The 26349-nt window shown below is 46.3% G+C and overlaps 1 protein-coding gene and 1 non-coding gene across 2 annotated transcripts in view; both read right to left on the bottom strand.

Moving 5' to 3' along the window:
- The window catches only part of EPM2A (EPM2A glucan phosphatase, laforin), an 82172-nt gene extending 72085 nt beyond the window's left edge, over positions 1-10087 (bottom strand). The window contains exon 1 of the mRNA XM_029058650.2: positions 9724-10087. Within this exon, the coding sequence (XP_028914483.1) occupies positions 9724-10069 (346 nt within the window). The 5' untranslated portion in view covers positions 10070-10087. The remainder of the gene's footprint in view (positions 1-9723) is intronic.
- Positions 10088-24434: 14347 nt separating this feature from the next.
- Positions 24435-24572, bottom strand: LOC114809343. Its single transcript, XR_003757130.1, has one exon. It is a non-coding gene; the product is annotated as a small nucleolar RNA SNORA7 (small nucleolar RNA).
- Between the last annotated feature and the right edge of the window lie 1777 nt (positions 24573-26349).

Genomic DNA, 26349 nt, shown 5'->3' with positions numbered 1-26349 from the left:
TCTGGCCCCCATCCTACCCTTGGTTTGGAATGCCCTCCCTCCTCACATCTGCCAAACAATCACATTTCCCCCCTTCAAAGCCTTACTGAAGGTTCACCTCCTTCAAGAGGCCTTCCCAGACTAAGCCCCTCAGCTCCCTCTCCCCTCCCCATCACCCTGACTTGCTCCCTTTGTTTTACCCCCGCCCCACATCACTTTTGTATATATGTACATATCTATAATTTTATTTATATAAATGCCTGCTTACTTGTTTTGATGTGTATATATCTATAATTCTATTTATTTATATTGATGCTATTTATATTGATGCTATGTACATATCTATAATTTTATTTATATAAATGCCTGCTTACTTGTTTTGATGTGTATATATCTATCATTCTATTTATTTATATTGATGCTATTGATGCCTGTTTACTTGTTTTGATGTCTGTCTCCCCCCTTCTAGACTGTAAGCCTATTATGGGCAGGGATTGCCTCTATTGCTGAATTGTACTTTCCAAGCGCTTAGTACAGTGCTCTGCACACAGTAAACACTCAATAAATACTATTGAATGAATGAATGAATGAATGAATGAGTGGGGATACATGGATTGAATGTTTCTGTTCAGACCCATCAAGTTCTTTCCTTTACCTCATTTAAACAGAGCTATCCTACCTCTCCAACAACTTTAAACAAAGGATGATTTGAAATCATCCTCAATCTACCTGCCCCCACCAAAATCTTCCCTCAGTAGGCAACTCATGCAACTCCCTTCTTCCCTCACAGATAGTAACATAGGCATACGGTATACACAAGCAAATAAAGTATGTATTCAGTGTGCCCTATTGCCTGGGATTGATGATAAGAATGATATTTGTTAAGCACTTACTACGTGGTAAGCACTGTACTAAGCGCTAGTTAATCAGATTGGACATAGTCTCTGTCTTACGTGGGGCTCACGGTCTAAAGGAGAGGGATAACAGTTACTGAATCCCAATTATAGAGAAGAGGAAAATGAGGCGCAGAGAAGTAATGTGATTTGACTGTGATCAGAGAGGAGAGTGGCAGAGCCGGGTTAGAACCCAGGCCACCTAACTCTCAGGGCCACACTATCCTTCCATTTGACCACAAAGCTTTCTCCTGGATGATGTCAAGATCTTCTGGGAGTTTACCACTTAAAAGGTCCAGACCCCACCTAATTAATCTGCCACTAGATGGGAGAATCCATCACCACATTTCCCAGTAATAATAATAATAATGGCATTTGTTAAGCACTTACTATGTGCCAAGCACTGTTCTAAGTGCTGGGGGGGATACAAGGTGAGCAGGTTGTCCCATTTGGGGCTCACAGTCTTCATCCCCATTTTACAGATGAGGGAACTGAGGCTCAGAGAATTCATTCATTCATTCAATAGTATTTATTGAGCGCTTACTATGTGCAGAGCACTGTACTAAGCACTTGGAATGAACAATCCGGCAACAGATAGAGACAGTCCCTGCCCTTTGACGGGCTTACAGTCTAATCGGGGGAGACTAGTGAAGTGACTAGAGAAGCGAAGTGACTTGCCCAAAGTCACATAGCTGACAAGCGGCAGAGCTGGGATTAGAACCCGTGGACCCATACAGCTCCAAGGGTAGTTAGTGCTTATCCCAACTCTCCTTCTAAGAAGTAGCCTGGCCTAAAGGATAGAGCACAGTCTGGGAGTCAAAAGGACCTGGGTTCTAATCCCAGATGAGCCACTTGTCTGCTGCGTGACCTTGGGCCAGTCACTTAACTAATCTGTGCCTCAGTTACCTCATCTATAAAATGGGGATTAAGACTGTGAGGGAGGGGGACTGTGTCCAACCTGCTTAGACTGTATCTACCACAGCTCTTAGTATAGTGCCTGGCGCATAGTAAACACTTAATAAATACCATTAATAAAAAAGATCTGGTCAATTTCAGCCCTTGGGGAGACCAGCCAGAGCCAGGCCCAGGTTCCACAAAGTTTGCCTTTTCTCCAATCAAGGGGCTTCAAAGCTTGTTCCTAAAATTTTTGAATCTGGCATAAGACTTTGGGAATTTGTGGGAAGAGCAGAGCTCACACTTACCACAGGGGACAATGCAGAGCTGTGTGACTGTGGGCAAGTCACTTAACTTCTCTGTGCCTCAGTGACCTCATCTGTAAAATGGGAATTAAGACTGTGAGCCTCACGGGGGACAATGTTTACCCCGTACCTACCCCAGCACTTAGAACAGTGCTCTGCACATAGTACACGCTTAACAAATACTAACATTATTATTATGGAGTGAGAGAGGAGGAAAAAACCATTTTTTTCCATTTATGATGCCTGGAAAGGAGAGAAGATAAAATAACATTTGATTGCCCTTTGGAAGATGCTAAATTGACATCAGCTGCTCCCAAAGGAGTAAAATTTATCATATTTCTGTAGTCAATCCAAGAGGTCAGGGCTGATCATGAGATTGTTGAAATAATAATAACAGTGATAATAATAATGATGATGATGGTATTTGTTAAGTGCTAAGTGCCAAGCACTGTTCTAAGCACTGGGGTAGTTACAAGGAAACCAGGTTATCCCACATGGGTCTCACAGAATTAATCCCCATTTTACAGATGAGGGAAATGAGGCACAAAGAAGTGAAGTGGTTTACCCAAGGTCACACAGCAGAGCGGTATTGGGAAATAACCATGTTTGTTCACTTTTCTGATTTTGTCACGAAGTCTTTTCCCACTTAATGTCAAAAGCCTCTCTTTAGCAATCTCTCTCTATTTATGCCCACTTTATCTTCTATCTCCTGGACTAGTCAAGTTCACTCCTCTCACTGAACACTCTGATCTCCACCTTTCCCTTATACAACTTCCTCTTCACATCTTCTAATCCCCATAATCACATTCTTCATTTCATGCTCATCTCAAAATCCTATCTCTTCTCTTCTAGCAGATTACTCTCCATACTTTCAAAAGACTTCTTCTCAAGTTCTTTCTCCTCAAGTTAAAAGCAATTGCACTTGAGTGGTGAAACACAGGATAATAACTTTTGATTCCAAAATTTCAGGACTTGAGAGTTTTCTAGACAACCCAACTTCATATCACCACTTGGAATAAATCGTATCATTCTTTTAAATTATTTTTTTAAAAAGTTTTCTTGGGAAACAGTCATATTCTTAATAATGTACATTTAAATTACAATTTTGAAACTAACTATATTTATTTCTGGATATTTGATCTCTCTGACAGAAACAGAATTTCTTCAAACTATCTGAAGAAGTAGAGAGATCCTGACAAAAACAAAAACACTTCCATTCTCAGATTTAATGAGTTGTTCCCAAGATCATGAAACTAGACCTGTAAACCCTTTGTGGGCAGGAAATGTGTCTACCAACTTTGTTATACTGTACTCTCCCAAGTGCTTAGTACAGTGCTCTGCATGCAGTAAGTGCTCAATAACTGCAATTGATTGATGGATATCTTTTTAGATAAGCATTTTTAATGGTATTTGTTAAATGCTTACTATGTGCCAGGCACTGTATTAAGCACTGAGGTAGATCAAAGATAATCAGGTTGGACTCAGTCCCTCTCCCACATAGAGCTTACAGTTTTAATCCCCATTTTACAGATGACTTAACTGAGGCCCAGAGAAGTTACGTGACTTGCCTAAGGTCCCATAGCAGACAAGGGGTGGAGTGGGAATTAGAACCCAGGTCCTCTGATTCCCAGGCCCATGCTCTTCCCACTAGCCCAAACTGCTTCTGAGGGCCAAGCTTTGGAAAACCTCTGCCCATAACTATTGCCCATATTTGTTGGATGTGTCCTAATGCAGAACAAAGTTCCTTCAGAGCAAGGAGCTCAGTACTAGTCCTAGGCGTGTAGTGTAGCTCTCTGCCCAAAGTAAGTACTCAGTAAATACTGCTGTTTGATAAAATAGTTATCGAATTGACTGACCCATGAATTCAGAGTTGAAGACATGCTGCATAACAATGGGAAGAAGCTCTGTAATCTTCATTCTTGACCATTTTTAAAAAAAGCTTCGATTCAGTACTGACACAGGGTAGTTGCAAATATTTCTAGGGAATAGCCTAATAAAGCTTTGAATACACATAGTACCTTTCTGTAGAGAAAGTCAAAAACTTTAGAAAGTAAGACACTGATCCTCACAATGCCTTGTCAGGAATGATGTAGAAATTACCACATCTGTTTTGGCATGAATAAATTGAGCTACTGAGAAAAGTAACTAAGTGATTCTACAAAAATAAAATGCCTCATTCATAGTAAATGCTTAGCAGAGACCACTATTATTTTTCATTCATTGATTCAATAGTATTTATTGAGCACTTACTATATGCAGAGCACTGTACGCTATTTTTATGACTATCCCAGTGAATCATTAGTGAAACCAAGAATGGCACCAAGAATAGCTGGCTTATGGTTATCTACTACACTGTAAGGGCTCCTGGGAAAAAGCAACTTGGCCACTTGGTATGTTATGATTAATTGGTTATTTTTAATTTAGTGCATTTATTAGCATCTTTACAACAAACTTGCTTCTGAACATTGTAAAGTTTATTTTAGGCTCAAAATAGACTTTATTTTCAATTCCACAGATCAGGAACTCCTTGCAGTCAAGTTACATTATAAACTCAAAAGCTGTTCCCGCCCAAAGGCATGCCCTAAAGAATATATTACTTAGAAACCACTCTCCAAGCTTTTTTCTTGCTTTTTATCATTACTAACAAATCAAATAATGTAATTTGATTTAATCATTCATCATTGTTTATCTTCTACTCGTTGTGGATAGGGAATATATCCTTATATTGTACTCTCCCAAGAGCTTAGTATGGTGCTCTGTACACGGTAGAAGATCAGTAAATACAATTGACTGATAACATTCTGTAATCTTGTATCTACTTATTATTTAAGAGGAGGTGCACAGGCTTTTGGTAACAAATAAAGGTTAACCTAGAAGAACGAATGAGTATAAAAATTAATGTTTAAAATTAAAAAAAATTTGAATAGAAAAACATGAGAATGCTCTCAATAGAAGTCGGAGGGGGCAGAGAAGGCGGACTGTAGTTGGTCTCAAGATAAGTTGCTACTTCATTTCCTGTGCTAGAATAGTCCAGGGACATACGGAATTACTTTTGAGATTTGGGAAGCTAAGGATGGCCCTGTGTTATGGAGATCTGGCTACAAACACACTAAAAGCTCTCTATATCTCTTTGCTATTCCCTGGGTCTACAGTGGCAGATTGCAGTTTTTAATATATGCCAGTTGGAGGCTTTGCCACAATTTTTCTTCAGCTACAAAGAGACCTGATGGAATATCTGATCTTAAGGGGAAAAAGAAGTCAGACAGAGTCAGTATTGAGCTAGAACTCAGCAGCTGATTGTTCCCAGGTTTAACCTGGCAAGGATTGAGGAAAAGTTTCCTCAGAATAGATCTAGTGCTAGAAAACTCACTCTATCACTAGCATTATGATTAGGTCCGGACATCAGAATGAACAGGACCCTTTTTGTGTCACTGGACTAAGAACAGTCTTGAATAAGTCAGATGAACATCTCATAGTTTAGTTCTTAGAGCAGACTACTGCTTAAGGCAAAATCGATACTTAAGGTAAAGGAAACTATTCTATTTTCTAAGAATTTGTGCTAAGATGGTTCATTTGTCCAAAGTGCCAAATTGAGACTCTGATAAAAAGATGCTAATCATCCATGTTAAGGTTCCCAATATTGGCATCCGTGACTACCCGAGTGAGTGCTTCTAGTGACTTTCTCTGCTGAGAGGGGAATTGTGAACAAGACAGAAACTTTTCAACCTAAGTTCAATCCACCAGTGAAAGTTATTAGTGTACATTTTATGGCAGCCACCTGTGCCTGGGACACAGATGGGCAGGGAATGTGTCTGTTTATTCTTATATTGTACTCTCCCAAGCACTTCCTGGGTAGACTGTAAGCTCCTCGGGGGCAGATGTGATAACTCTTGTTATCCCTCCCCTTTGACTTTCCCAAGCACTTGGTATGGTGCTCTGATCACAGTAAGTGCTTAATGCAAATCATTGACTGATTATAGCATTCACCTCCTCAGACCTCCCTACCTCCTGTCTCTGCCCACTTCAGTCCATACTTCATCCTATTGCCTGAATCATTTTTTTTCTGAAAAATAAATCTGTCCAAAGCTTTCCATTCCTCAAAAGCCTCTACTGTTTCCCCATCTCATCAAACATGCTTTACCATGAGCACTCAATCAGTTCTCTTCCTCCTACCTCACCATACTGAGCAACCAATCAGTCATATTTATTGAGCACTTACTGTGTACAGAGAACTAACCACTTGGGAAAGTACAAGAGAATTACAAGCCACTCTTCAATTATCTAATGCCAACCTACTTTCTGTACCTCAATCTCATCTCTCCTGCAGCTAGTGCTTTGCACATAGTAAGCGCTTAACAAATACCACCAATTAATCCCTTGCCCATGTCTTCTCTCTGGCCTGGAACTCCCTCCCTCTTCATATCTGACAACCCACCACTCTCCCCACCTTCACAACCCTCCTAAAATCCCATTTCCTCCAGGAGCCTTCCCTCACTAAGCCCTCATTTCCCCTACACACTCTCCCCTCTGCATCACCTCAGCACTTGGTCGGGTACCCCTTTAGCATTTTGTTACTCACCCCAGCCCCACAGGACTTATAAACATCTAAGATTATTAATAATAATAATAATAATAATGTTGGTATTTGGAGATTGGTTGGTTGTTGTTGATTGGAGATTCTACTATCTCCACTTCCTGAAATTTATTTTAATGTTTCCTCCTGTGTGCTACAAGCACCTTGTGGCCAGGGATCGGGTCTACCGCCTGTATGACACTGGACTTTTCTTCCACATAGTAAGCGCTCAGTATGTACCACTGATTAATGGAATGGTACTCCAGGCAAAAATACAGATTATGCTCTCTAAGCAGTTCATATAATTGAATGGGGACAGTCAGGTGAAGCTGAGAAACAGAGCAACCTGTTTTGTTTTTAATTGTATTTGATAAGTGCTTACTACGTGCCAGACACTGTACTAAGTGCTGGGATAGATAGGAATTAATCAGATTGGATGCAGTCCCTGTCCCACGTAGGTTTCACAGTCTTAATCCCCATTTTACAGATGAAGAAACTGAGGCACTGAGAAGTTAAATGACTTGTTGAAAAGAAGGGCAAGCTGATGAAGGTGGATGAGGAAAGGGTAGGGAGAAGTGGGAGAAGCCCTTAGAATTCCAGACAAGGAGGCAACAGGGTTAGGACAGTCCCATGATATAACAGGATGTCACAGAAGCCGCTCTGGACAATATGTGGATTTTGTGCAATCCCATCCTGTGGGTCTCTTGCTTCCTGCTCTGTTGCTCCTGAACCTTCCACTTGCTCTAGAGTCTGTGTGGTGGAGCAGAGGACTGTTTGGAGCCAAAACAACAAAACTGCATATAGAATCGTCCAGTTCTCTTTCAGTTCTATATGCGGGGAGTGACCAGCTGAAAACCAGAGTGACAGGTACAAAGTTAATAATAATAATGTTGGTATTTGTTAAGCGCTTACTATGTGCCGAGCACTGTTCTAAGCGCTGGGGTAGACATAGGGGAATCAGGTTGTCCCACGTGGGGCTCACAGTCTTCATCCCCATTTTACAGATGAGGGAACTGAGGCACAGAGAAGTTAAGTGACTTGCCCACAGTCACACAGCCGACAAGTGGCCGAGCTGGGATTCGAACTCATGAGCCCTGACTCCAAAGCCCATGCTCTTTCCACTGAGCCACGCTGCTTCTCCCACAAGTTGGCTATTGTTGTGATGGGGCCGACAAAGGACAGACTGAATCACAGAGAAAAGGGGATTTAAGGAAGGCTCTGGTACGTGCAGAATGAAAAAACTGGTGGCGGGGGCAGAGGGGGGAGGAAGACCATGCAGGAAGTTTTAGGGTACAGAAAGTATTTGAGGGTGAGGCATGGGTGGGGACTGTGGCTGCAACAGAAGGATAATAATAATAATGTTGGTATTTGTTAAGCACTTACTGTGTGCAGAGCACTGTTCTAAGCGCTGGGGGAGATACAGGGTAATCAGGTTGTCCCACATGAGGCTCACAGTTAATCCCCATTTTACAGATGAGGTAACTGAGGCACAGAGAAGTGAAGTGACTTGCCCACAGTCACACAGCTGAAAGGATCTTTGGGTGGAAAGTGCCATCTGGGATGCAGCAACCAAGCGATGGACCCAAGCATTTGGAATGGGCTGTGTAAGGGACAACTGTGTGTGGGAGACCCTGGAAGTGGGGGCAACTTTGGAAAGAGCCGAGGGTCCCGACCAACATGGGGTACAGCATTCTGCAAGGGGATGTTCCCCTCTTCTATCATTCATTTGTTAATTTAATCGTATTTACTGAGCGCTTACTGTGTGCAGAACACTGTTCTAAGCACATGGGAAGGTACAATATGGCAACAAGGATGATAATAATAATAATGTTGGTATTTATTAAGCGCTTACTATGTGCCAAGTACTGTTCTAAGTACTGGGGTAGATACGGGGTCATCAGGTTGTCCCACGTGGGGCTCACAGTCTTCATCCCATTTAATAGATGAGGTAACTGAGGCACAGAGAAGTTAAGTGATTTGCCCAAGGTCACACAGCTGACAAGTGGCAGAGCGGAATCAGAACCCACAACCTCTTTCCCTGCCCACGAGTTCACGGTCTAGGGGGCCTTAGTGGGTATAGCAGGAACCTTATAGTCAGAAGGACCTGAATACAGGTCCCGGCTCTGCCTCTTGTCTCCTGTGTGACCTTGGGCAAATCACTTCCCTTTTCAGTGCCTCAATTACCCCATCTGTAAAATGGGGATAAGAATAATAATAATAATCATGTAGGCATTTAAGTGCTCACTATGTGCCAAGCACTGTTCTAACCGCTGGGGTAGATATAAGGAAATTAGGTTGTCCCACGTGGGGCTCGCAGTCTTCATCCCCATTTTACAGATGAAGTCACTGAGGCCCAGAGAATAAGAAGAAGAAGAAGAAGAATGTTGGTATATGTTAATAAAGTTGGTATTTGTTAAGCGCTTACTATGTGCCGAGCACTGTTCTAAGCGCTGGGGTAGACATAGGGGAATCAGGTTGTCCCAAGTGGGGCTCACAGTCTTAATCCCCATTTTACAGATGAGGGAACTGAGGCCCAGAGAAGTTAAGTGACTTGCCCACAGTCACACAGCCGACAAGTGGCAGAGCTGGGATTCGAACTCATGAGCCCTGACTCCAAAGCCCGTGCTCTTTCTACTGAGCCACGCTGCTTCTCCATATGTTAAGCACTTACTATGTGCTGAGCACTGTTCTAAGCGCTGGGGTACATACCAGGTAATCAGGTCGTCCCACGGGAGGCGCACAGTCTTCATCCCCATTTTACAGATGAGGCCACTGAGGCCCAGAGAAGTTAAGTGACTAGCCCAAGGTCACACAGCTGGCAAGTGGCGGAGCCGGACCCCCATGTGGTCCAACCCGACTAGCTTGCCTCTCCCCCCACCCTTCGTTTGGTGCTGACACATTAGGCGCTTAAGAAACACCACGATCGTTGTTCGATTAGACTGTAAGCCGGTCAAACGGCAGGGACTGTCTCTATCTGTTGCCGACTTGTTCATCCCAAGCGCTTAGTACAGTGCTCTGCACATAGTAAGCGCTCAATAAATACTATTGAATGAATGAATGTAATTGCTGTTGTTATTACCCTCCCAGGTAAGGTCTCCGCCGGGCTCGCGTTTCAGGAACTTGTACCAGAAAGTGTCGTGCACCTGCTGCTGCTGCTGCTGCTGCTGCTGTTGCTGCTGTTGCTGCTGCGGGTCCCGGTCCTGGAGGGGGTCTGGGTCATCGGGTCCGGCGGCCAGCCGCACCTCGCCGAGCCACAGGCCGGGCCCGGCCCCCGTCCCGGCCCCAGCCCCGGGCCCGGCCCGCTCCAGGGCCACGGCCCCGCTCGGCTCCCAGCTGCCCAGCTCCGGCCGGGACCCCACCACCCACAGCTCCGGCCAGCCCCGGCACCGCGGGCTCAACACCACCACCCCGAACCGAAACAGCATCCCCACCACGGACCGGACCGGACCCCCGGGACCTGACCTGTCCCGATCCCCGGGACCGGGCCTGACTGGAGCACCAGGACCGGACCTGTCCGGACCCCCGGGACCTGACCTGAGACCTAACCGGACTGGACCGGACCCCCGGGACCGGACCTGACTGGACCACCAGGACCTGACCTGAGACCTAACCGGACTGGACCGGACCCCCGGGACCGGACCTGACTGGACCACCAGGACCGGACCTGTCCGGACCCCCGGGACCTGACCTGAGACCTAACCGGACTGGACCGGACCCCCGGGACCGGACCTGACTGGAGCACCAGGACCGGACCTGTCCGGACCCCCGGGACCTGACATGGACCTAACCGGACTGGACCGGACCCCCGGGACCGGACCTGACTGGACCACCAGGACCGGACCTGTCCGGACCCCCGGGACCTGACCTGAGACCTAACCGGACTGGACCGGACCCCCGGGACCGGACCTGAGACCTAACCGGACTGGACCGGACCCCCGGGACCGGACCTGAGACCTAACCGGGCTGGGCCGGGCCTGGTCGGACCTCCGGGACCCGGCCGGGCCAGACCACCAGGACCAGACCTGACCGGACCCCCGGGACCAGACCTGACCGGACCACCAGGACCGGGCCGGACTGGACCGGACCCCCGGGACCTGACCTGAGACCTAACCGGACTGGACCGGGCCTGATGGGACCTCAGGGACCAGACCTGACCGTACCCCCAGGACCGGGCCTGGCCGGACCTCCGGGACCGGGCCGGACCACCAGGACCAGACCTGACCGGACCCCCGGGATCTGACTTGAGCGGACCCCCAGGACCGGGCCGGACTGGACCGGACACTCGGGACCAGACCTGAGACCTAAACGGACTGGATCGGGCCTGGTCGGACCTCCGGGACCGGGCCTGATCGGACTTAAGGGACCAGAGCTGACCGGACTCCCGGGACCGGGCCTGACCGGAACACCAGGACCAGACCTGAACGTACCCCCAGGACCGGGCCTGGCCGGACCCCCAGGACCAGACCTGACCGGACCCCCGGGATCTGACTTGACCGGACCCCCAGGACCGGGCCTGGTCGGACCACCAGGACCAGACCAGACCGAACCCCCAAGACCGGGCCTGGTCGGACCTCCGGACTGGGCCGGGCCGGACCACCAGGACCAGACCTGACCGGACCCCTGGGATCTGACTTGACCGGACCACCGGGATCGGGCCGGACCACCGGGACCAGACCTGACCGGACCCCCAGGACCGGGCCTGGTCGGACCTCAGTGACCGGGCCGGACCCCCAGGACCTGACCGGACCCCCGGGATCTGACCTGACCGGACCCCCAGGACCGGGCCTGGTCGGACCCCCAGGACCAGACCTGACCGGACTCCCGGGATCTGACCTGACCGGACCCCCGGGACCAGACCTGACCGGACCCCCAGGACCGGGCCTGGTCGGACCTCCGGGACCGGGCCTGATCGGACTTAAGGGACCAGAGCTGACCGGACTCCCGGGACCGGGCCTGACCGGAATACCAGGACCAGACCTGAACGTACCCCCAGGACCGGGCCTGGCCGGACCACCAGGACCAGACCTGACCGGACTCCCGGGATCTGACTTGACCGGACCCCCACGACCGGGCCTGGTCGGACCCCCAGGACCAGACCTGACCGGACCCCCGGGATCTGACTTGACCGGACCCCCGGGACTAGACCTGACCGGACCCCTAGGACCGACCCGGACCGGACCCCCGGGACCAGACCTGACCCGACCGGACCCCCGCGATCTGACCTCACCGGTCGGGACGGGACCCCCGGGCCCAGAGCTGACCGGCCCGGGTGGGGGGGGACCCCGCGGCCTTAGATGAGTGTCCGGGACAGGCCGGAGGCGCGGCAGGGGTGGGTCTGGCCGAGGGCCGTCCTTCCCCGGCCTGGGTGGGCACAGCCCCCCGCACAGCCCCCGCACCGCCCCGCACCTCCTCACTGCCCTCCTCGCCCAGACCCCGGGTGCCCCCTTGTCCCTCCCTCCCAAGGGCAGCGTGGCTCAGTGGAAAGAGCCCGGGCTTGGGAGTCAGAGGTCACGGGTTCGAATCCCCGCCCTCTGTCAGCTGGGTGACTGGCAAGTCACTTCTCTGGGCCTCAGTGACCTCCTCTGTGAAATGGGGATTAACCGTGAGCCTCACGTGGGACAACCTGATGACCCTGTATCTCCCCCAGCGCTTAGGACAGTGTTTTGCACCTAGTAAGCTCTTAACAAATACCAACATCATTATTATTATTATTATTATTATTATTATCCTCGGCTCCCGGACCCAGGGCCCGCCGAAAGAGCACGAGCTTGGGAGTCAGAGGTCATGGGTGCGAATCCCGGCTCTGCCCCTTGTCAGCTGGGTGACAGTGGGCGAGTCACTTCACTTCTCTGGACCTCAGTTACCTCATCTGTAAAATGAGGATGAACTGTGAACCTCACGAGGGACAACCTGATGACCCTGTATCTCCCCCAGCGCTCAGAACAGTGCTCTGCACATAATAAGCGTTTAAAAAATACCAACATTATTATTGTTATTATTCTCGGACCCCGACCCCCGACCCCCAGCCCCCATCCTCGGCCCCTGCTCCCCCCGACCCCCACCCCCTTATAATAATGACAATGATGGCATTTGTTAAGCGCTTACTATGTGCGAAGCTCCGTTCTAAGCGCTGGGGGCGATCCAAGGCTCACAGTCTTCATCCCCATTTTCCAGATGAGGTCACTGAGGCGCAGAGAAGTGAAGTGACTTGCCCAAGGTCATATAGCTGACAAGCGGCGGAGTTGGAATTGGAACCCATGACCTCTGACTCCCAAGCCCGGGCTTTTTCCACTGAGCCACGCTGCTTCCCTTATAATAATAGTAATAATGTTAGTATTTGTAAGCGCTTACTATGTGCACAGCACTGTTTTAAGCGCTGGGGTAAATACAGGGTAATCAGGTTGTCCCACGTGAGGCTCACAGTCTTAATTCCCATTTTCCAGATGAGGGAACTGAGGCACAGAGAAGTTGAGTGACTTGCCCAAAGTCACACAGCTGACAAGAGGCGGAGTCTGGATTAGAACCCATGACCTCTGACTCCCAAGCTCGGGCTCTTTCCACTGTGCCACGCTGCCCTTGGGTGCTTCCCTGCCCCCGACCGGGCCCGGGCCAGCCGAGCGGACCCTCCGAGCCGTCACCCCAAGACTGCAACGCAGAACTTCACATTCCTCTTCTCCTTTGAGAGGGCTGATCCTCCACTTCATTGCAAAGTTGCCCCCAAATATTTTTTTAAAAAACTTAACCTTACACGGGGGCTCCTATTTACCGAGGCAATAAAATATTTTTACTCCCACTCTCCCCTCCCCCCAAATGAAATTACTCCTATTTTTACCAGCACTCATCAGGATTTATTCTTTAATTTCATTCATTCGTATTTATTGAGCACTGAGTCTGTGCAGAGCACTCTACTAAGTGCTTGGGAGAGTAGTGTGGCTTTGTGGATAGAGCACGGGCTTGGAAGTCGGAGATCGTGGTTTCTAATTCCGCCTCCTCCACTTGTCAGCTGTGTGACTTTGGCCAAGTCACTTCACTTCTCTGTGCTTCAGTTGCCTCATCTATAAAATGGGGATTAAGACTGTGAGCCCCAGGTGGGACAACGTGATGACCTTATATTTACCCCTAGTGCTTGGCACATAGCGCTCCACAAATTAGAACAGTGCTTTGCACACAATAAGCACTTAACAAATACCATTATTAATTAATTAATTAATTAATTAATTTAACAAATACCATATTATCATCATTATTACAATACAATAATAAATAGTGACATTCCCTGCCCAAAATGAGCTTACAGTCTAGCCAGGGGGAGAAAGACAACAGTACAAATGAATAAAATGACAGATATGTACACAAGTGCAGTGGGGCTGGGAGGAGGGGAAGAAGCAAAGGGAGCAAATCAGGGTGATGCAGAAGGGAGTGGAAGACGAGGAAAAATGGGGCTTAGTCAGGGAAGGCCTCTTGGAGGAGACGTGCCTTCAATAAGGCTTTGTAGGGCAGGAGAGTGATGGTGTGGTAGATTTGAGGAGGGAGGGCATTCCAGGCCAGAAGCAGGACATGGGCCATGGGTTGGTGGCTGGACAGGCAAGAACAAGGCCCAGTGAGAAGGCTAGCACCCTAGGAGGGGAGTGTGCAGGCTGGGTTGTAGAAGGAGATGGAGAGCTTTGAAGTCAATAGTGAGGAGTTTTTGTTTGATATGGAGGTTGATAGGTGACCTCTGGAGATTTTTGAGGAGGGGGATGACTTGCCCAGAACATATCTGTAGAAAGATAATCCGGGCAGAGGAGTGAAGTATAGACTGGAGTGGAGAGAGGAAGGAGGTTGGGAGGTCAGAAGGGAGGTTGATGCAGTAATCTAGGCGGGATAGGATGAAGGATTGTACTAACGAGGTGGCATTTTGGATGGAGACGAAAGGGAGGATTTTAGCGATGTTGTGAAGGTGGGACTGACAGGATTTGATGATGGATTGGATATATGAGTTGAATGACAGAGAGGAGTCAAGGATTGTAGTAATCTGTTGTAATTGTAGTCGTAGTAATTGTTGCCAAATTGTACTTTCCAAGTGCTTAGTACACTGCTCTGCACACATTAAGGGCTCAATAAATAAGATTGGATGAATGAATGAATAATCAATCAATCTACAGTATTGATTGAGTGCTTACTGTGTGCAGAGCGCTGTACAAAGCACTTGGGAGAGTACAATACAACAGATTTCATAAACATGTGTTCTAACCACAGTAAGCTTACTGTCTTGAGTCATAATAGTATTTATTAAGCACTCATTTTGTGCAGAGCCCTGTACCAAGCACTGCAAAAGAGTATACAGGTGGGAATTACACGGACCCTGTCCCTGGAAGGGTCTCAGTCTATGAATATAGAAGGTAGTGGGAGGACTGGAGACTGACACATAAGGAGCAATGAAATGAATTCCTCATCTAATTAGATTGCAATTTCTTCAGTAGTCTGTAATTCTCCATCTTCCCTATGTGGGTAGTCCATTAAAGCTGAGTTGAAGTGAGTGGCTTGCCTACTCCAGAACCTCTAATAATAATGTTGGTTTTCTTAAACACTTACTATGTGCAGAGCACTGTTCTAAGCACTGGGGGAGATACATGGTCATCAGGTTGTCCCACATGAGGCTCACAGTTAATCCCCATTTTACAGATGAGGTAATTGAGGCACAGAGAAGTTAAGTGACTTGCCCACAGTCACACAGCTAACATGTGGCAGAGCCTGGATTCGAACCCATGATCTCTGGCTCTCAAGCCTGGACTCTTTCCACTCAGCCACTCTGCTCCTCTACAGGAATGGACGTAGGCATAGCAGTAATCAGACTCATCAGGAGGGCAGAGGTCAGACAGGCATGCCTCTTTTTTTATAGTATTTATTAAGCACTTACTATGTGCCAACCACTGTTTTAAGCACTAGGTTAGATGCAAGATAATCAGGTTGGATTTAGTCCCACATGAGGCTCACAGTCTTAATCCCCATTTTACAGATGAGGTAACTGAGGCACAGAGAAGCTAAGTGACTTGCCCAAGTTCACACAGCAAACAAGTGGCCAAGCTCTTCTGACTCCCGGCTTTGTACTCCATCCACTCAGCCATGCTTCTTCTCACTGCGAGTAAAAGCATCTTGGGGCCCTTTGCTCAGACATTCTGCTCTCACATTCAAGGCATTTTATGCATGTTCGGAGCAATCCCAGTCTTTTGTTGCTCCTTCTCTGCGAATTGAAACCCCCTACAGATTGGGAAGAGGGAAGATAAAGGAACCTCTGATTCAGTTCTAGTAGCCCTGAGTCACCTTCAACCTCGCAGAACAGAACTCCAGTGGATCCAGGAAATATGGGGGTGACTTCTCTGGTAGTGTACTCTCCAAAGCACTTAGAACAGTGCTGTGCACATAGTCAGCACTCAATAAATGCCACTGATCGATTGGTTGATTAATAATAATAATTGTGCTATTTGTTAAGTACTTATTATGTTCCAGGTACAGTCCTAAGCACTAAGATGGCTACAAGCAGATCAGGTTGGACACAGTCCCTGTCCCACGTGGGGCTCACAGTCTCGATCCCCATTTTACAGATGAGGCAAAGAGAAGTGAACTGACTTACCAAGCGCACACAGCAAACAAGTGGTGGATCTGGGATTAGAACCCATGACCTTCTGACCCCCAGGCCCGTGGTCCATCCACTGCACCATGCTTATTGATGCATTATTACAGAATTAGAATTATTACACAATCCCTGCCCATTACAAGCTTACAGTCTACTACAGTCCAGCTTGCACACTTCACTCCTCTAATGCTAACTTACTCACTGTACCTCCATCTTGTCTGTCACAGCACCAACCTCCTGTCTGCAACATGGCTCAGTGGAAAGAGCCCAGGCTTGGGAGTCAGAGGTCATGGGTTCGAATTCCGGCTCTGCCACTTGGCAGCTGTGTGACTGTGGGCTAGTCACTTAGCTTCTCTGTGCCTCAGTTACGTCATCTGTAAAATGGCGATTAACTGTGAGCCTCTTGTGGGACAACCTGATTACCCTGTATCTACCCCAGAACTTAGAACAGTGCTCTGCACATAGTAAGCGCTTAACAAATACCAACATTATTATTATTATTATCTTGCCTATGGCCTGGAACACTCTTCCCTCCTTCAAACCCTTATTTAAAGCACATCTCCTCCAAGAGGCCTTCCCTTATTAAGCCCTCAAGTCCCCTGCTCCCACTCCCTTCTCCATCACCCTTGAACTTGGATTTGCACCCTTTATTCACCCTTTCCTCAGCCCCACAGAACTTATGTACATATTCATAATTTATGTATTTATATTAATGTCTGTCTCCCCCTCTAACACTAAGGTCGTTGTGGGCAGGAGTCACAGATTTATTTGTATCTACCAGCTCTATTATATTATACTCTCCCAAGCCCTTAGTACACTGCTCTGCACACAGTAAGCTCTCATTGCATACAGTTGATTGATTGATTGTTAGTGGAAAGAGTATGGATCTGGGAGTCAGAGGACCTAGGTTCTGTCTCTGCCTGGTTCTGCCTTTTCCCTGCTGTGTGACTTTGAGCCAGTCCTTAACTTCTCTGGGCCTGTTTGCTCAAAGAATAAATACCTGTCCTCCCTCCTACTTAGAGGGACAGCATCAATATCCAGTCTGATTATCTCATCTCTATCCCAGTGCTTTGTACAGTGCTGGCCACATAATAAGCGCTTAAGTACCATAATAATAACAATTAGATAAAATTATATAAAAATTATTATTATTACTATTCTCCGTGCTTCAATCTCCTCAATTCCAACATAGAGATTTAATACCTGGTGTCCCTCCTACTTGATTGAGAATCCCATTTCATACAGCAGCGTGGCTCAGTGGAAAGAGCACGGGCTTTGGAGTCAGAGGTCATGAGTTCGAATCCCGGCTCTGCCACTTGTCAGCTGTGTGACTGTGGGCAAGTCACTTAACTTCTCTGTGCCTCAGTTCCCTCATCTGTAAAATGGGGATGAAGACTGTGAGCCCCATGTGGGACAACCTGATTTCCCTGTGTCTACCCCAGCGCTTAGAACAGTGCTCTGCACATAGTAAGCGCTTAACAAATACAAATACCAACATTATTATTACAGGGATTGAATCTGGCCTCTTTACCGCAGCACTCAGAACAGTGTCCTGGCACATAGCAAGCACTTAACAAACACCACAAAAAAAAAAATACTAACAAAATTGGAAACAGTTCTCCCTAACATTTACTGGCTAAGAAGTCTGATATTGCTAATACCAGTATCAGACTAATTTGTTTTATGATTTTTCGCTATATGGAGCATGTAGGAGCATGCAGAAAACAAGATTTCCTTTTTCTCACCTTAAGATGCCCTGGGGTCTGTGGGTTGGCTCATTGAAGATGCAGGTAGTATTTTGAATGTTGCCTACCAATTATTACGAGTTTATCATGAATAAAATATACTAGCAATTTTAAAATTTATTTTGAATAGTATATTGTGAACAAGACTCAATTTATGCCTCACTAAAAAAAATAGATTAAACCAGTGACTTTTATACAACAGATCATAGGTTATCAGGGTCAACAAAGCCCTGAGAAAATTTGAAATAATTTGTCCAATATTTGGTGTACAATTTTGGAAACAAATTTAACTTGTAAGCACAACACTGCTATCATATCCATGGTATATTAAATTCAAGCCATAAAGTCAAATATTGCAGAACTTTAGTCAAAATAAAGAGGACTTCTGCCAACTATCTCAGCCACCCAAATTCAATCCTATTTTAAGGATTCACAAAGACCTTCTCAAATTTTGGACATGGCAAATTTTTCCTTGTCTGCTTAAGCAAATTTTTCCACAATGTGGTCAAGGTCTAATTTTTTAAAAAGCTTGTAAACTTAAATATTCTAAACCCGCGGAAAATATGGAAAACTGTAAACTTCTGAAGGGCACCTCAGAAAAGCAATTATTAGGTTCACTGAGTGGTTATCTACCACCTGTCTTCTATAAACTCTTAATAGACATATTTAGGACCATATATGAATGCCATACCTAACTCTTTCCCATGATCGCACTGCTTATTATCTCCTCTTTGCTTTGCTACTGTGTTTACTCCGTATTACTCTTGAATTCTTCTTGCTGTTTGCCCTTTCGCTTAGCAACCATGAAAGTCTTCATTGAGCACCACCATTTGATGGCTAAATTTATTACACTGATTTACTAATCACCAACCAGATGGGTTGATGGCGTCTTGATCTGTTTTATGTCTCTACTAGTGCATAAAGTCCTATTTATTTCACCCTGATGCTGTTCATGCACTCAAATATATCTGATAAAAATGCATGTCCCCGGGTGTGTGTTCAGAGACATTTATCTGTATGATCATGACCCTCCCTTGACCCCACGATTCCCTCCAGATATTGCCGCATCTCCCTCCTACCATTTCTCTTCAAACTGCTAGAGTGAGTTGTCTACACCCACTGTCTCACATTTCTCTTCTCCAGTTCTTTCCTTGACTCCCTCCAATCTGGCTTCCATCCCCTTCACTCCACAGAAACGGCCCTCTCAAAGGTCACCCATGACCTCCGTCTTGCCAAATCTAACGGCCTCTACTCCATCTAAATGCTCCTCGACCTCTCAGCTGCCTTCGACACTGCGTACCAACCCCTCCTCCTGGAAACATTATCCAACCTTGGCTTCACTGACTCTGTCCCCTCCTGATTCTCCTCTTATCTTTCTGGATGTTCATTCTCAGTCTATTTTGTGGGCTCCAAATCTGCCTCCCACCCCCTAACTGTGGGGATCAAGATTCAGTTCTGGGTCCCCTTCTTTTCTCCATACATCCACTCCCTTGGACAACTTATTCGGTCCATGGCTTTAACTACCAACTCTATGTGGATGACACACAAATCTACATCTCCAGCCCTGATCTCTCTTTGCCTCTCCAGTCTCGCATTTTCTCTTGAAATGCAGGACATCTCTACTTGGATGTCCTCCCATCACCTAAAGCTTAACATGTCCAAAATAGAGCTCCTTATCTTCCCACTTAAACCCTGTCCTCCTCCTGACTTTCCCATCACTGTAGATGGCACTACCTGTCTCACAATCCCATAACCTTGGCATTATCCTTTAGTCCTCTCTCTCATTCAACCCACATATTCAATCCATCACTAAATCCAGTCAGTCCCACCTTCACAACGACTCTAAAATCTGACCTTTACATCCAAACTGCTACCATGCTAATACAGTCACTCATCCTATCCTGCCTGGATTACTGCATCAGCCTCCTTGCTGACCACCCAGCCTCTTGTCTCTCCCCACTCCAGTCCATACTTCACTCTGATGCCTTATTCATTTTTCTACAAAAACGTTCAGACCATGTTTCCCCACTCCTCAAGAAACTCCAGTCGTTGCCCATCCGCCTCCGCATCAAACAAAAACTCCTCGCCATTGGCTTTAAAACACTCAGTCACTTTGCCCCCTCCTGCTTCACTTCACTACTGCCGACTACAACCCAGTCCGCACACTTTGGTCCTCTAATGCTAACCTTCTCACTGTGCCTCTGTCTCATCCATCTCGCCTCCACCCCCTCATGCATGTCACGCCTCTGGCCTGGAAAACCCTCCCTCCTCAAATCCAACAATTACTCTCCCCTCCTTCAAAGCCATATTGAAGGCACATTTCCTCCAAGAGGCCTTACCAGACTAAGCCTCTCTTTCCTCTGTTCCCAGTCTCTTCTGCTCATCCTGACTTACTCCCTTTGTTCTTCCCCCTGCCCAGCCCTACAGTACTTCTGTACATATCTGTAATGTATTTATTTATATTAATATCTGTCTCCCCTCCTCTAGACTGTAAACTCGTTGTGGGCTGGGGATGTTTCTGTTTATTTTTGTAGTGAACTTTCCCAAGCACTTAGTACAATGCTCTGCACAAAGAAAGCCCTCAATAAATACAATTGAAAGAATGAATGAATACTATTACTACTACTATAAAGCTGTACTTTCACATTTTCTCATAGTATCTCTTCTGCCTCATCTAACTAGATTGCAATTCGATCAATCAGTTATATTTACTGAGCACTTACTATGTGCAGAGCATGGTACTAAGTGCTTGGGAGAGTACAATACAATATAATTAACAGACACTTTCTCTGCCCATAATGAGCTTAAAGTCTAGAAGGAGAGATTTACATTAATATGAATAAGTAATTTATAATACATAATTTAACAATATAATAATTATGGTGCTTGTTAAGCACTTACTATATGCCAAGCAATGTTAATCAGAGTGGATACACTCCCTGTCCCACATAGGGTTCACCGTCTTAATCTCCATTTTACAGATGAGGTAACTGAGGTTCAGAGAAGTTAAGTGACTTGCCCAAGGTCACACAGCAGACAAGTGGAGGAGCCAGGATTAGGACCCATGACCTTCTGACTCCCAAGCTTTGTCCACTAAACCATGCAGCTTCTCTATGAACAGTGTGGCTTACTGGAAAGAGCACTAGTTTGGGGGTCAGAGATCATGAGTTCTAATCCCGGCTCTGCCACTTGTCTGCTGTGTGACTTTGGGCAAGCCACTTAACTTCACTATGCCTCATTTACCTCATCTGTAAAATGGGGATTAAGACTGTGAGCCCCATGTGGGACAACCTGATTACCTTGTATCTACCCCGGCACTTAGAGCAGTGCTTGGCACATAGTAAATGCTTAAAAAAATCATAATTATTATTATAATTATTTAAAGTGCTGTGGGGCAGGGGGTGGGATGAATATCAAGTGTCCAAAGGTCTCGGATTGAAGTGCATAGATAATAAGAATAATAATATGGTATTTGTTAAGTGCTTACTATGTGCCAAGGACTAGATGATGCAGTAGGGAGAGTGAGTGTGATTGGGGAATGGTGTAATTGGGGAAGCCCTCTTGGAGAAGATGTTACAAGTCTTCTCTACCTCCATCTTCCAAAAAATGCATCATCTAATAATTCAAAACAGAAATATTCCTCTGTCCTCTTCCATAGTTAGGGTTGTGTCTGCATCAGCAGCCAGCACCACTTAAGACTGTTGAAGAAAGCATGTGGTCTAATGGATAGGGCAAAGAACTGGGAATCAGGAGATCTGAGTTCTAATCTGTGCCTCACCACTTGCCTGATGCCTGACCTTAGGCTAGTTACTTCAGTTCTCTCTCCTTCAGTTTCCTCAACTGTTAAATGGGGATTCAATACATATTCTCCCTCTCCCTTAGACTGTGAGTCAGAGATTGTGTATGATCTGATTATCCTATACCTGCCATGGCACATGGTAAGCACTTAACTAATATCACAATTATTATTTATTATCTCCTTTGGAGGTTGAGATGAGAAGGCTGGGGAGGGATGTAGGGAAGAGTGGATGGGCCAAACCTGAGCAAAGATAATCAGAACAGGCACAGTATCTGTTCCATTTGGGGCTCACAGGGAGGGATTCTTTCATTCATTCAGTAGTATTTATTGAGCACTTACTCTGTGCAGAGCACTGTACTAAGTGCTTGGAATATACAATTCGGCAACAGATAGAGACAATCCCTGCCCAATAACGGGCTCACAGTCTAAACCGGGGAGACAGACAGTGAAGCAAAACAAAACAAAACAAAACAACATCATCAAGACAAATAGAATCATAGAGATATACACATCATTAACAAAATAAATAGGGTAATAAATAATATATACAAATATGCACAGTGCTGAGGGGAGGGGAAAGGGAAAAGCAGAGGGCGGGAGTAGGGGAATGGGGAGAGGAGGAGGAGGAGCAGAGGGAAAGGGGGGGGCTCAGCCTGGGAAGGCCTCCTGGAGGAGGTAAGCTCTCAGTAGGGCTTTGAAGAGGGGAAGAGAGTTAGTTTGGTGGAGGTGAGGAGGGAGGGCATTCCAGGACAGTGGTAGGATGTGGGCCAGGGGTCGACAGCGGGACAGGTGCGAACGGGGGACCGTGAGGAGGTGAGCGGCAGAGGAGTGGAGTGTAGGGGGAGGGCAGTAGAAAGAGAGAAGAGAGGTGAGGTAGGAGGGGGGCAAGGTGATGGAGAGCTTTGAAGCCAAGAGTGAGGAGTTTTTGTTCATTAGGTTGTACCAGTTTGCACCAAGGAGATGGTAACATTTGCAGTCCTGGCAAGAATTTGTATGTGATGTTTCCTAGGAACATTAACGCAAGCCCTAAAAGCTCCTCTAATTGCTCATCACTGTTCTATTCTAGTGGTCTAGCAGGAACCCCTGTTGGGCATTTTAGTAATTAATTTGGCTTTCAGATACTTGGATTATATAAAGTTAACTAATCATGTGGTTGTTTTTTGTAAATAAAGCTTTCAATATGGGTGCTTTCTATGCAAGAACATGCTTTTTATTGAGATGTAATTTATTATTTCAAGCAAAACATTGAATTCACTCCTTTTATATGTCAGTTCTGATATAAGCCCTGCCAGACTAAATAACCAGAAAAATAGTGATATGCAAAAGAGAAATATAATTGAACAGATAATTTCATTCAATAATTATTTCAAAGAATGAATGAAAACATTTAATGGGATTATTCATTTTTAACACCAGTTAGTCCAGTTAGTTTGTGGCTACATACCTCTAACTCTACCAAATTTAAAAAATAGGAAGAATTGATAGCATTTCAAAAGGGCTTATATCTATTTACATTCCTAAACCAGGGATTCTGAAGTGGGGAAACATCAGTGAAATATTTCACTTGAAAAGTACAATTCAGCAACAGATTGAATAGGGGTGATGTGGAGGGGAGGAGGAGCAGAGGAAAGGGGGGGTGGGCTCAGTCTGGGAAGGCCTCCTGGAGGACGTGAGTTCTCAAATAGGGCTTAGAAGAGGGGAACAGAGCTAGTTTGGAGGATATGAGGAGGGAGGGCATTCCATGCCAGAGATAGGACTTGGGCCAGGGGTTGACGGTGGGACAGGCGAGAACAAGGCACAGTGAGGAGGTTAGCGGCAGAGGAGCAGAATATATGGGGTGGGTCTTAGAAAGGAAGAAGAGAGGTGAGGTGGGTGGGGGCAAGGTGATGAAGAGCTCTGAAGCCAAGAGTGAAGAGTTTTTGCTTCATGCGAAGGCCACATCACCAAGCAACTCATCCTCTGTTATGGTCGCTTGGAGGGCATGGGCCTGGGAGTCAGAAGGTCCTGGGTTCCAATTCTGGCTCAACCTCATCTACTGTGTGACTTTGGGCAAGTCACTTCTCTTCTCTGTGCCTCAGTTACCTCATCTGTAAAATGGGGATTGAGACTGGAGCCCCATGTAGGGCAGAGGCTGTGTCCAACCAAATTTGCTTGAAACCACCCTAGTACTTAGTACAGTACTTGACACATAATAAACATTTTACGAATTCTATCATTATTATTATTATCCCAGTAACCTCGTTGGGGTTGACTGGAGACAGACACTTCCCAGATATTCAGAGCATTCTTAGTTCAATCAATCATATTTATTGAATACTTATTGTGTGCTGTGCACTGAACTAAGCACTTGGGAGAGTACACTATAATAGTTGGTAAGCATGTTCTCCACCCACAGTGAGCTTGTCTTGTCTTGTCTGATGCTGCTGAGTTGTCTGATCCATAGAGAATCCATGGATATATCTCTCCAGGATGCCCCACTTCCATCTGCAGTCGTTCTGGTAGTGGATCCATAGAGTTTTCTTGGTAAAAATAAGGAAGTGGTTTACCATTACCTTCTTACACGCAGTAAACTTCAATCTCCTCCCTCGACTCTCTTCCATGCCTCTGCTACACAGCACAGGTGAGTTTTGATGTACAGCGGATTGCCTTCCATTCGCTAGCCACTGGCCAAGCTAGGAATGGAATGACTGTGCTTCTGCTTAACTCTCCCTCCTGAAGCCAAGACTGGTAGAGTACTGGAAACTCACCAGATGCGATCCTGAGAGAGGACAATGAGCTTACTTTAACTGAAAGATGAATTGCTACTATAGTCAACCCTAGAGGCTCTGAGCATATACAAATTCTCGCCACCTATAAGCCACTTCCCTCTGACCCTTTCCATTCCATAGTTCCTACATTGCCTCCCCCTGCCCTGCTGAACCCATGTTATCTTCTCCCACACCCATAGGGACCCTGACACCATTTCTTCCTGTGAATGGAACCTATCACTCTCCTCCTTAAAACCTTCAATGAGTTCTCACTCCTTCCTGCATATACAAACTCCTGACCATTGATCAATTAATTAATTAAATAATTGTGACATTTGTTAAGGATTTACTTTATGCCAAGCACTGTGGTAGATACAAGGTAATCTGGTCAGATGCAGTCCCTAGCCCTCATAGGGCTCAAAGTATAAGGGGGCAAGAAAATGGGTATTTAATTCCCATTTTACAGATAGGGAAAATGCACTACAGAGAAGTTAAACGACTTGCCCAAGGTCACACAGAAGGCAAATGGTGGAGCCAGAATTTGATTCTGACACCCAGGCCTGTGCTCTTTTCCCTAAGCCATGCTGCTTCCCATGAGTTTCAAAACTGTATTATCTGACTCCCTCATACTTAATTGGCTTTTTCTTCCATACTTAATTGACTTTTTCTTCCACTACATTCTGGTTCATGGGCTCTGCTCCTTCTTAGAAAATATCCTAAATTTTCCTAATACCCAATTCTTCTACTGCCAACCAACTGCCCTTGCCTTTCCACCTTCCCTTTGGTTTTGCAGAACATGTTCCATCTATGCCTAAACGCCACCTCCTCTGTGAAGCAGTCCCTGATTAATCTATTAATAATAATTTTGGTATTAGTTAAGCACTTACTATGTGCCAAGCACTGTTCTAAGCGCTGGGGGAGATACAGGGGAATCAGGTTGTCCCAAATGAGGCTCACAGTTAATCCCCATTTTACAGATGAGGTAACTGAGGCACAGAGAAGTTAAGTGACTTGCCCACAGTCACACAGCTGACAAGTGGCAGAGCTGGGGGTCAAACCCATGACCTCTGACTCTGAAGCCCAGGCTCTTTCCACTGAGCCACCATCTCTACAGTCACCTCAACACTTTAGTATCATTTTAGGTATCATTTTGTACCATGCTGGTACAAGCTCTCATAATATCCCAACTGGATTATTGTGTCAGCCTTCTCTCTGATCTCCCTTCCTCCTGTCTCTCCCCACTCCAGTCTATTCTTCATTCCACTGCCCAGATCATCTTCCTGCAGAAAGGCTCTGGGCATGTCACTCCCCTCCTCAAAAACCTCCAGTGGTTTCCTGTCAACATTCGCATGAAATAAAAACTCCTCACTCTTGGCTTCAAGGCTCTCCATCACCTTGCCCCTTCCTACTTCACCTCCCTTCTCTCTTTCTACTGCCCACCCTGTACACTCTGCCACTCACCTCCTCACGGTCCCACATTCACGCCTATCCCGCTGTCAACTCCTGGCCCATGTCCCACCACTGTCCTGGAATGCCCTCCCTCCTCACCTCCACCAAACTAACTCTCGTCCCCTCATCAAAGCCCTACTGAGCGCTCACCTCCTCCAGGAGGCCTTCCCAGGCTGAGCCCTCCTTTCCCTCTGCTCCTCCTCCTCTCCCCATTCCCCCTACTCCTGCCCTCTGCTCTTTTCCTTTCCCCTCCCCTCAGCACTGTGCATATTTGTATATATTATTTATTACCCTATTTATTTTGTTAATGATGTGTATATCTCTATGATTCTATTTATCTTGATGATGT

This window comes from Ornithorhynchus anatinus, chromosome 2 (genome assembly GCF_004115215.2).
Source record: "Ornithorhynchus anatinus isolate Pmale09 chromosome 2, mOrnAna1.pri.v4, whole genome shotgun sequence".
Taxonomy (NCBI): domain Eukaryota; kingdom Metazoa; phylum Chordata; class Mammalia; order Monotremata; family Ornithorhynchidae; genus Ornithorhynchus; species Ornithorhynchus anatinus.
The sequence above is the reverse complement of the archived record's forward strand: the minus strand, read 5'-3'. Positions and strand labels throughout refer to the sequence as shown.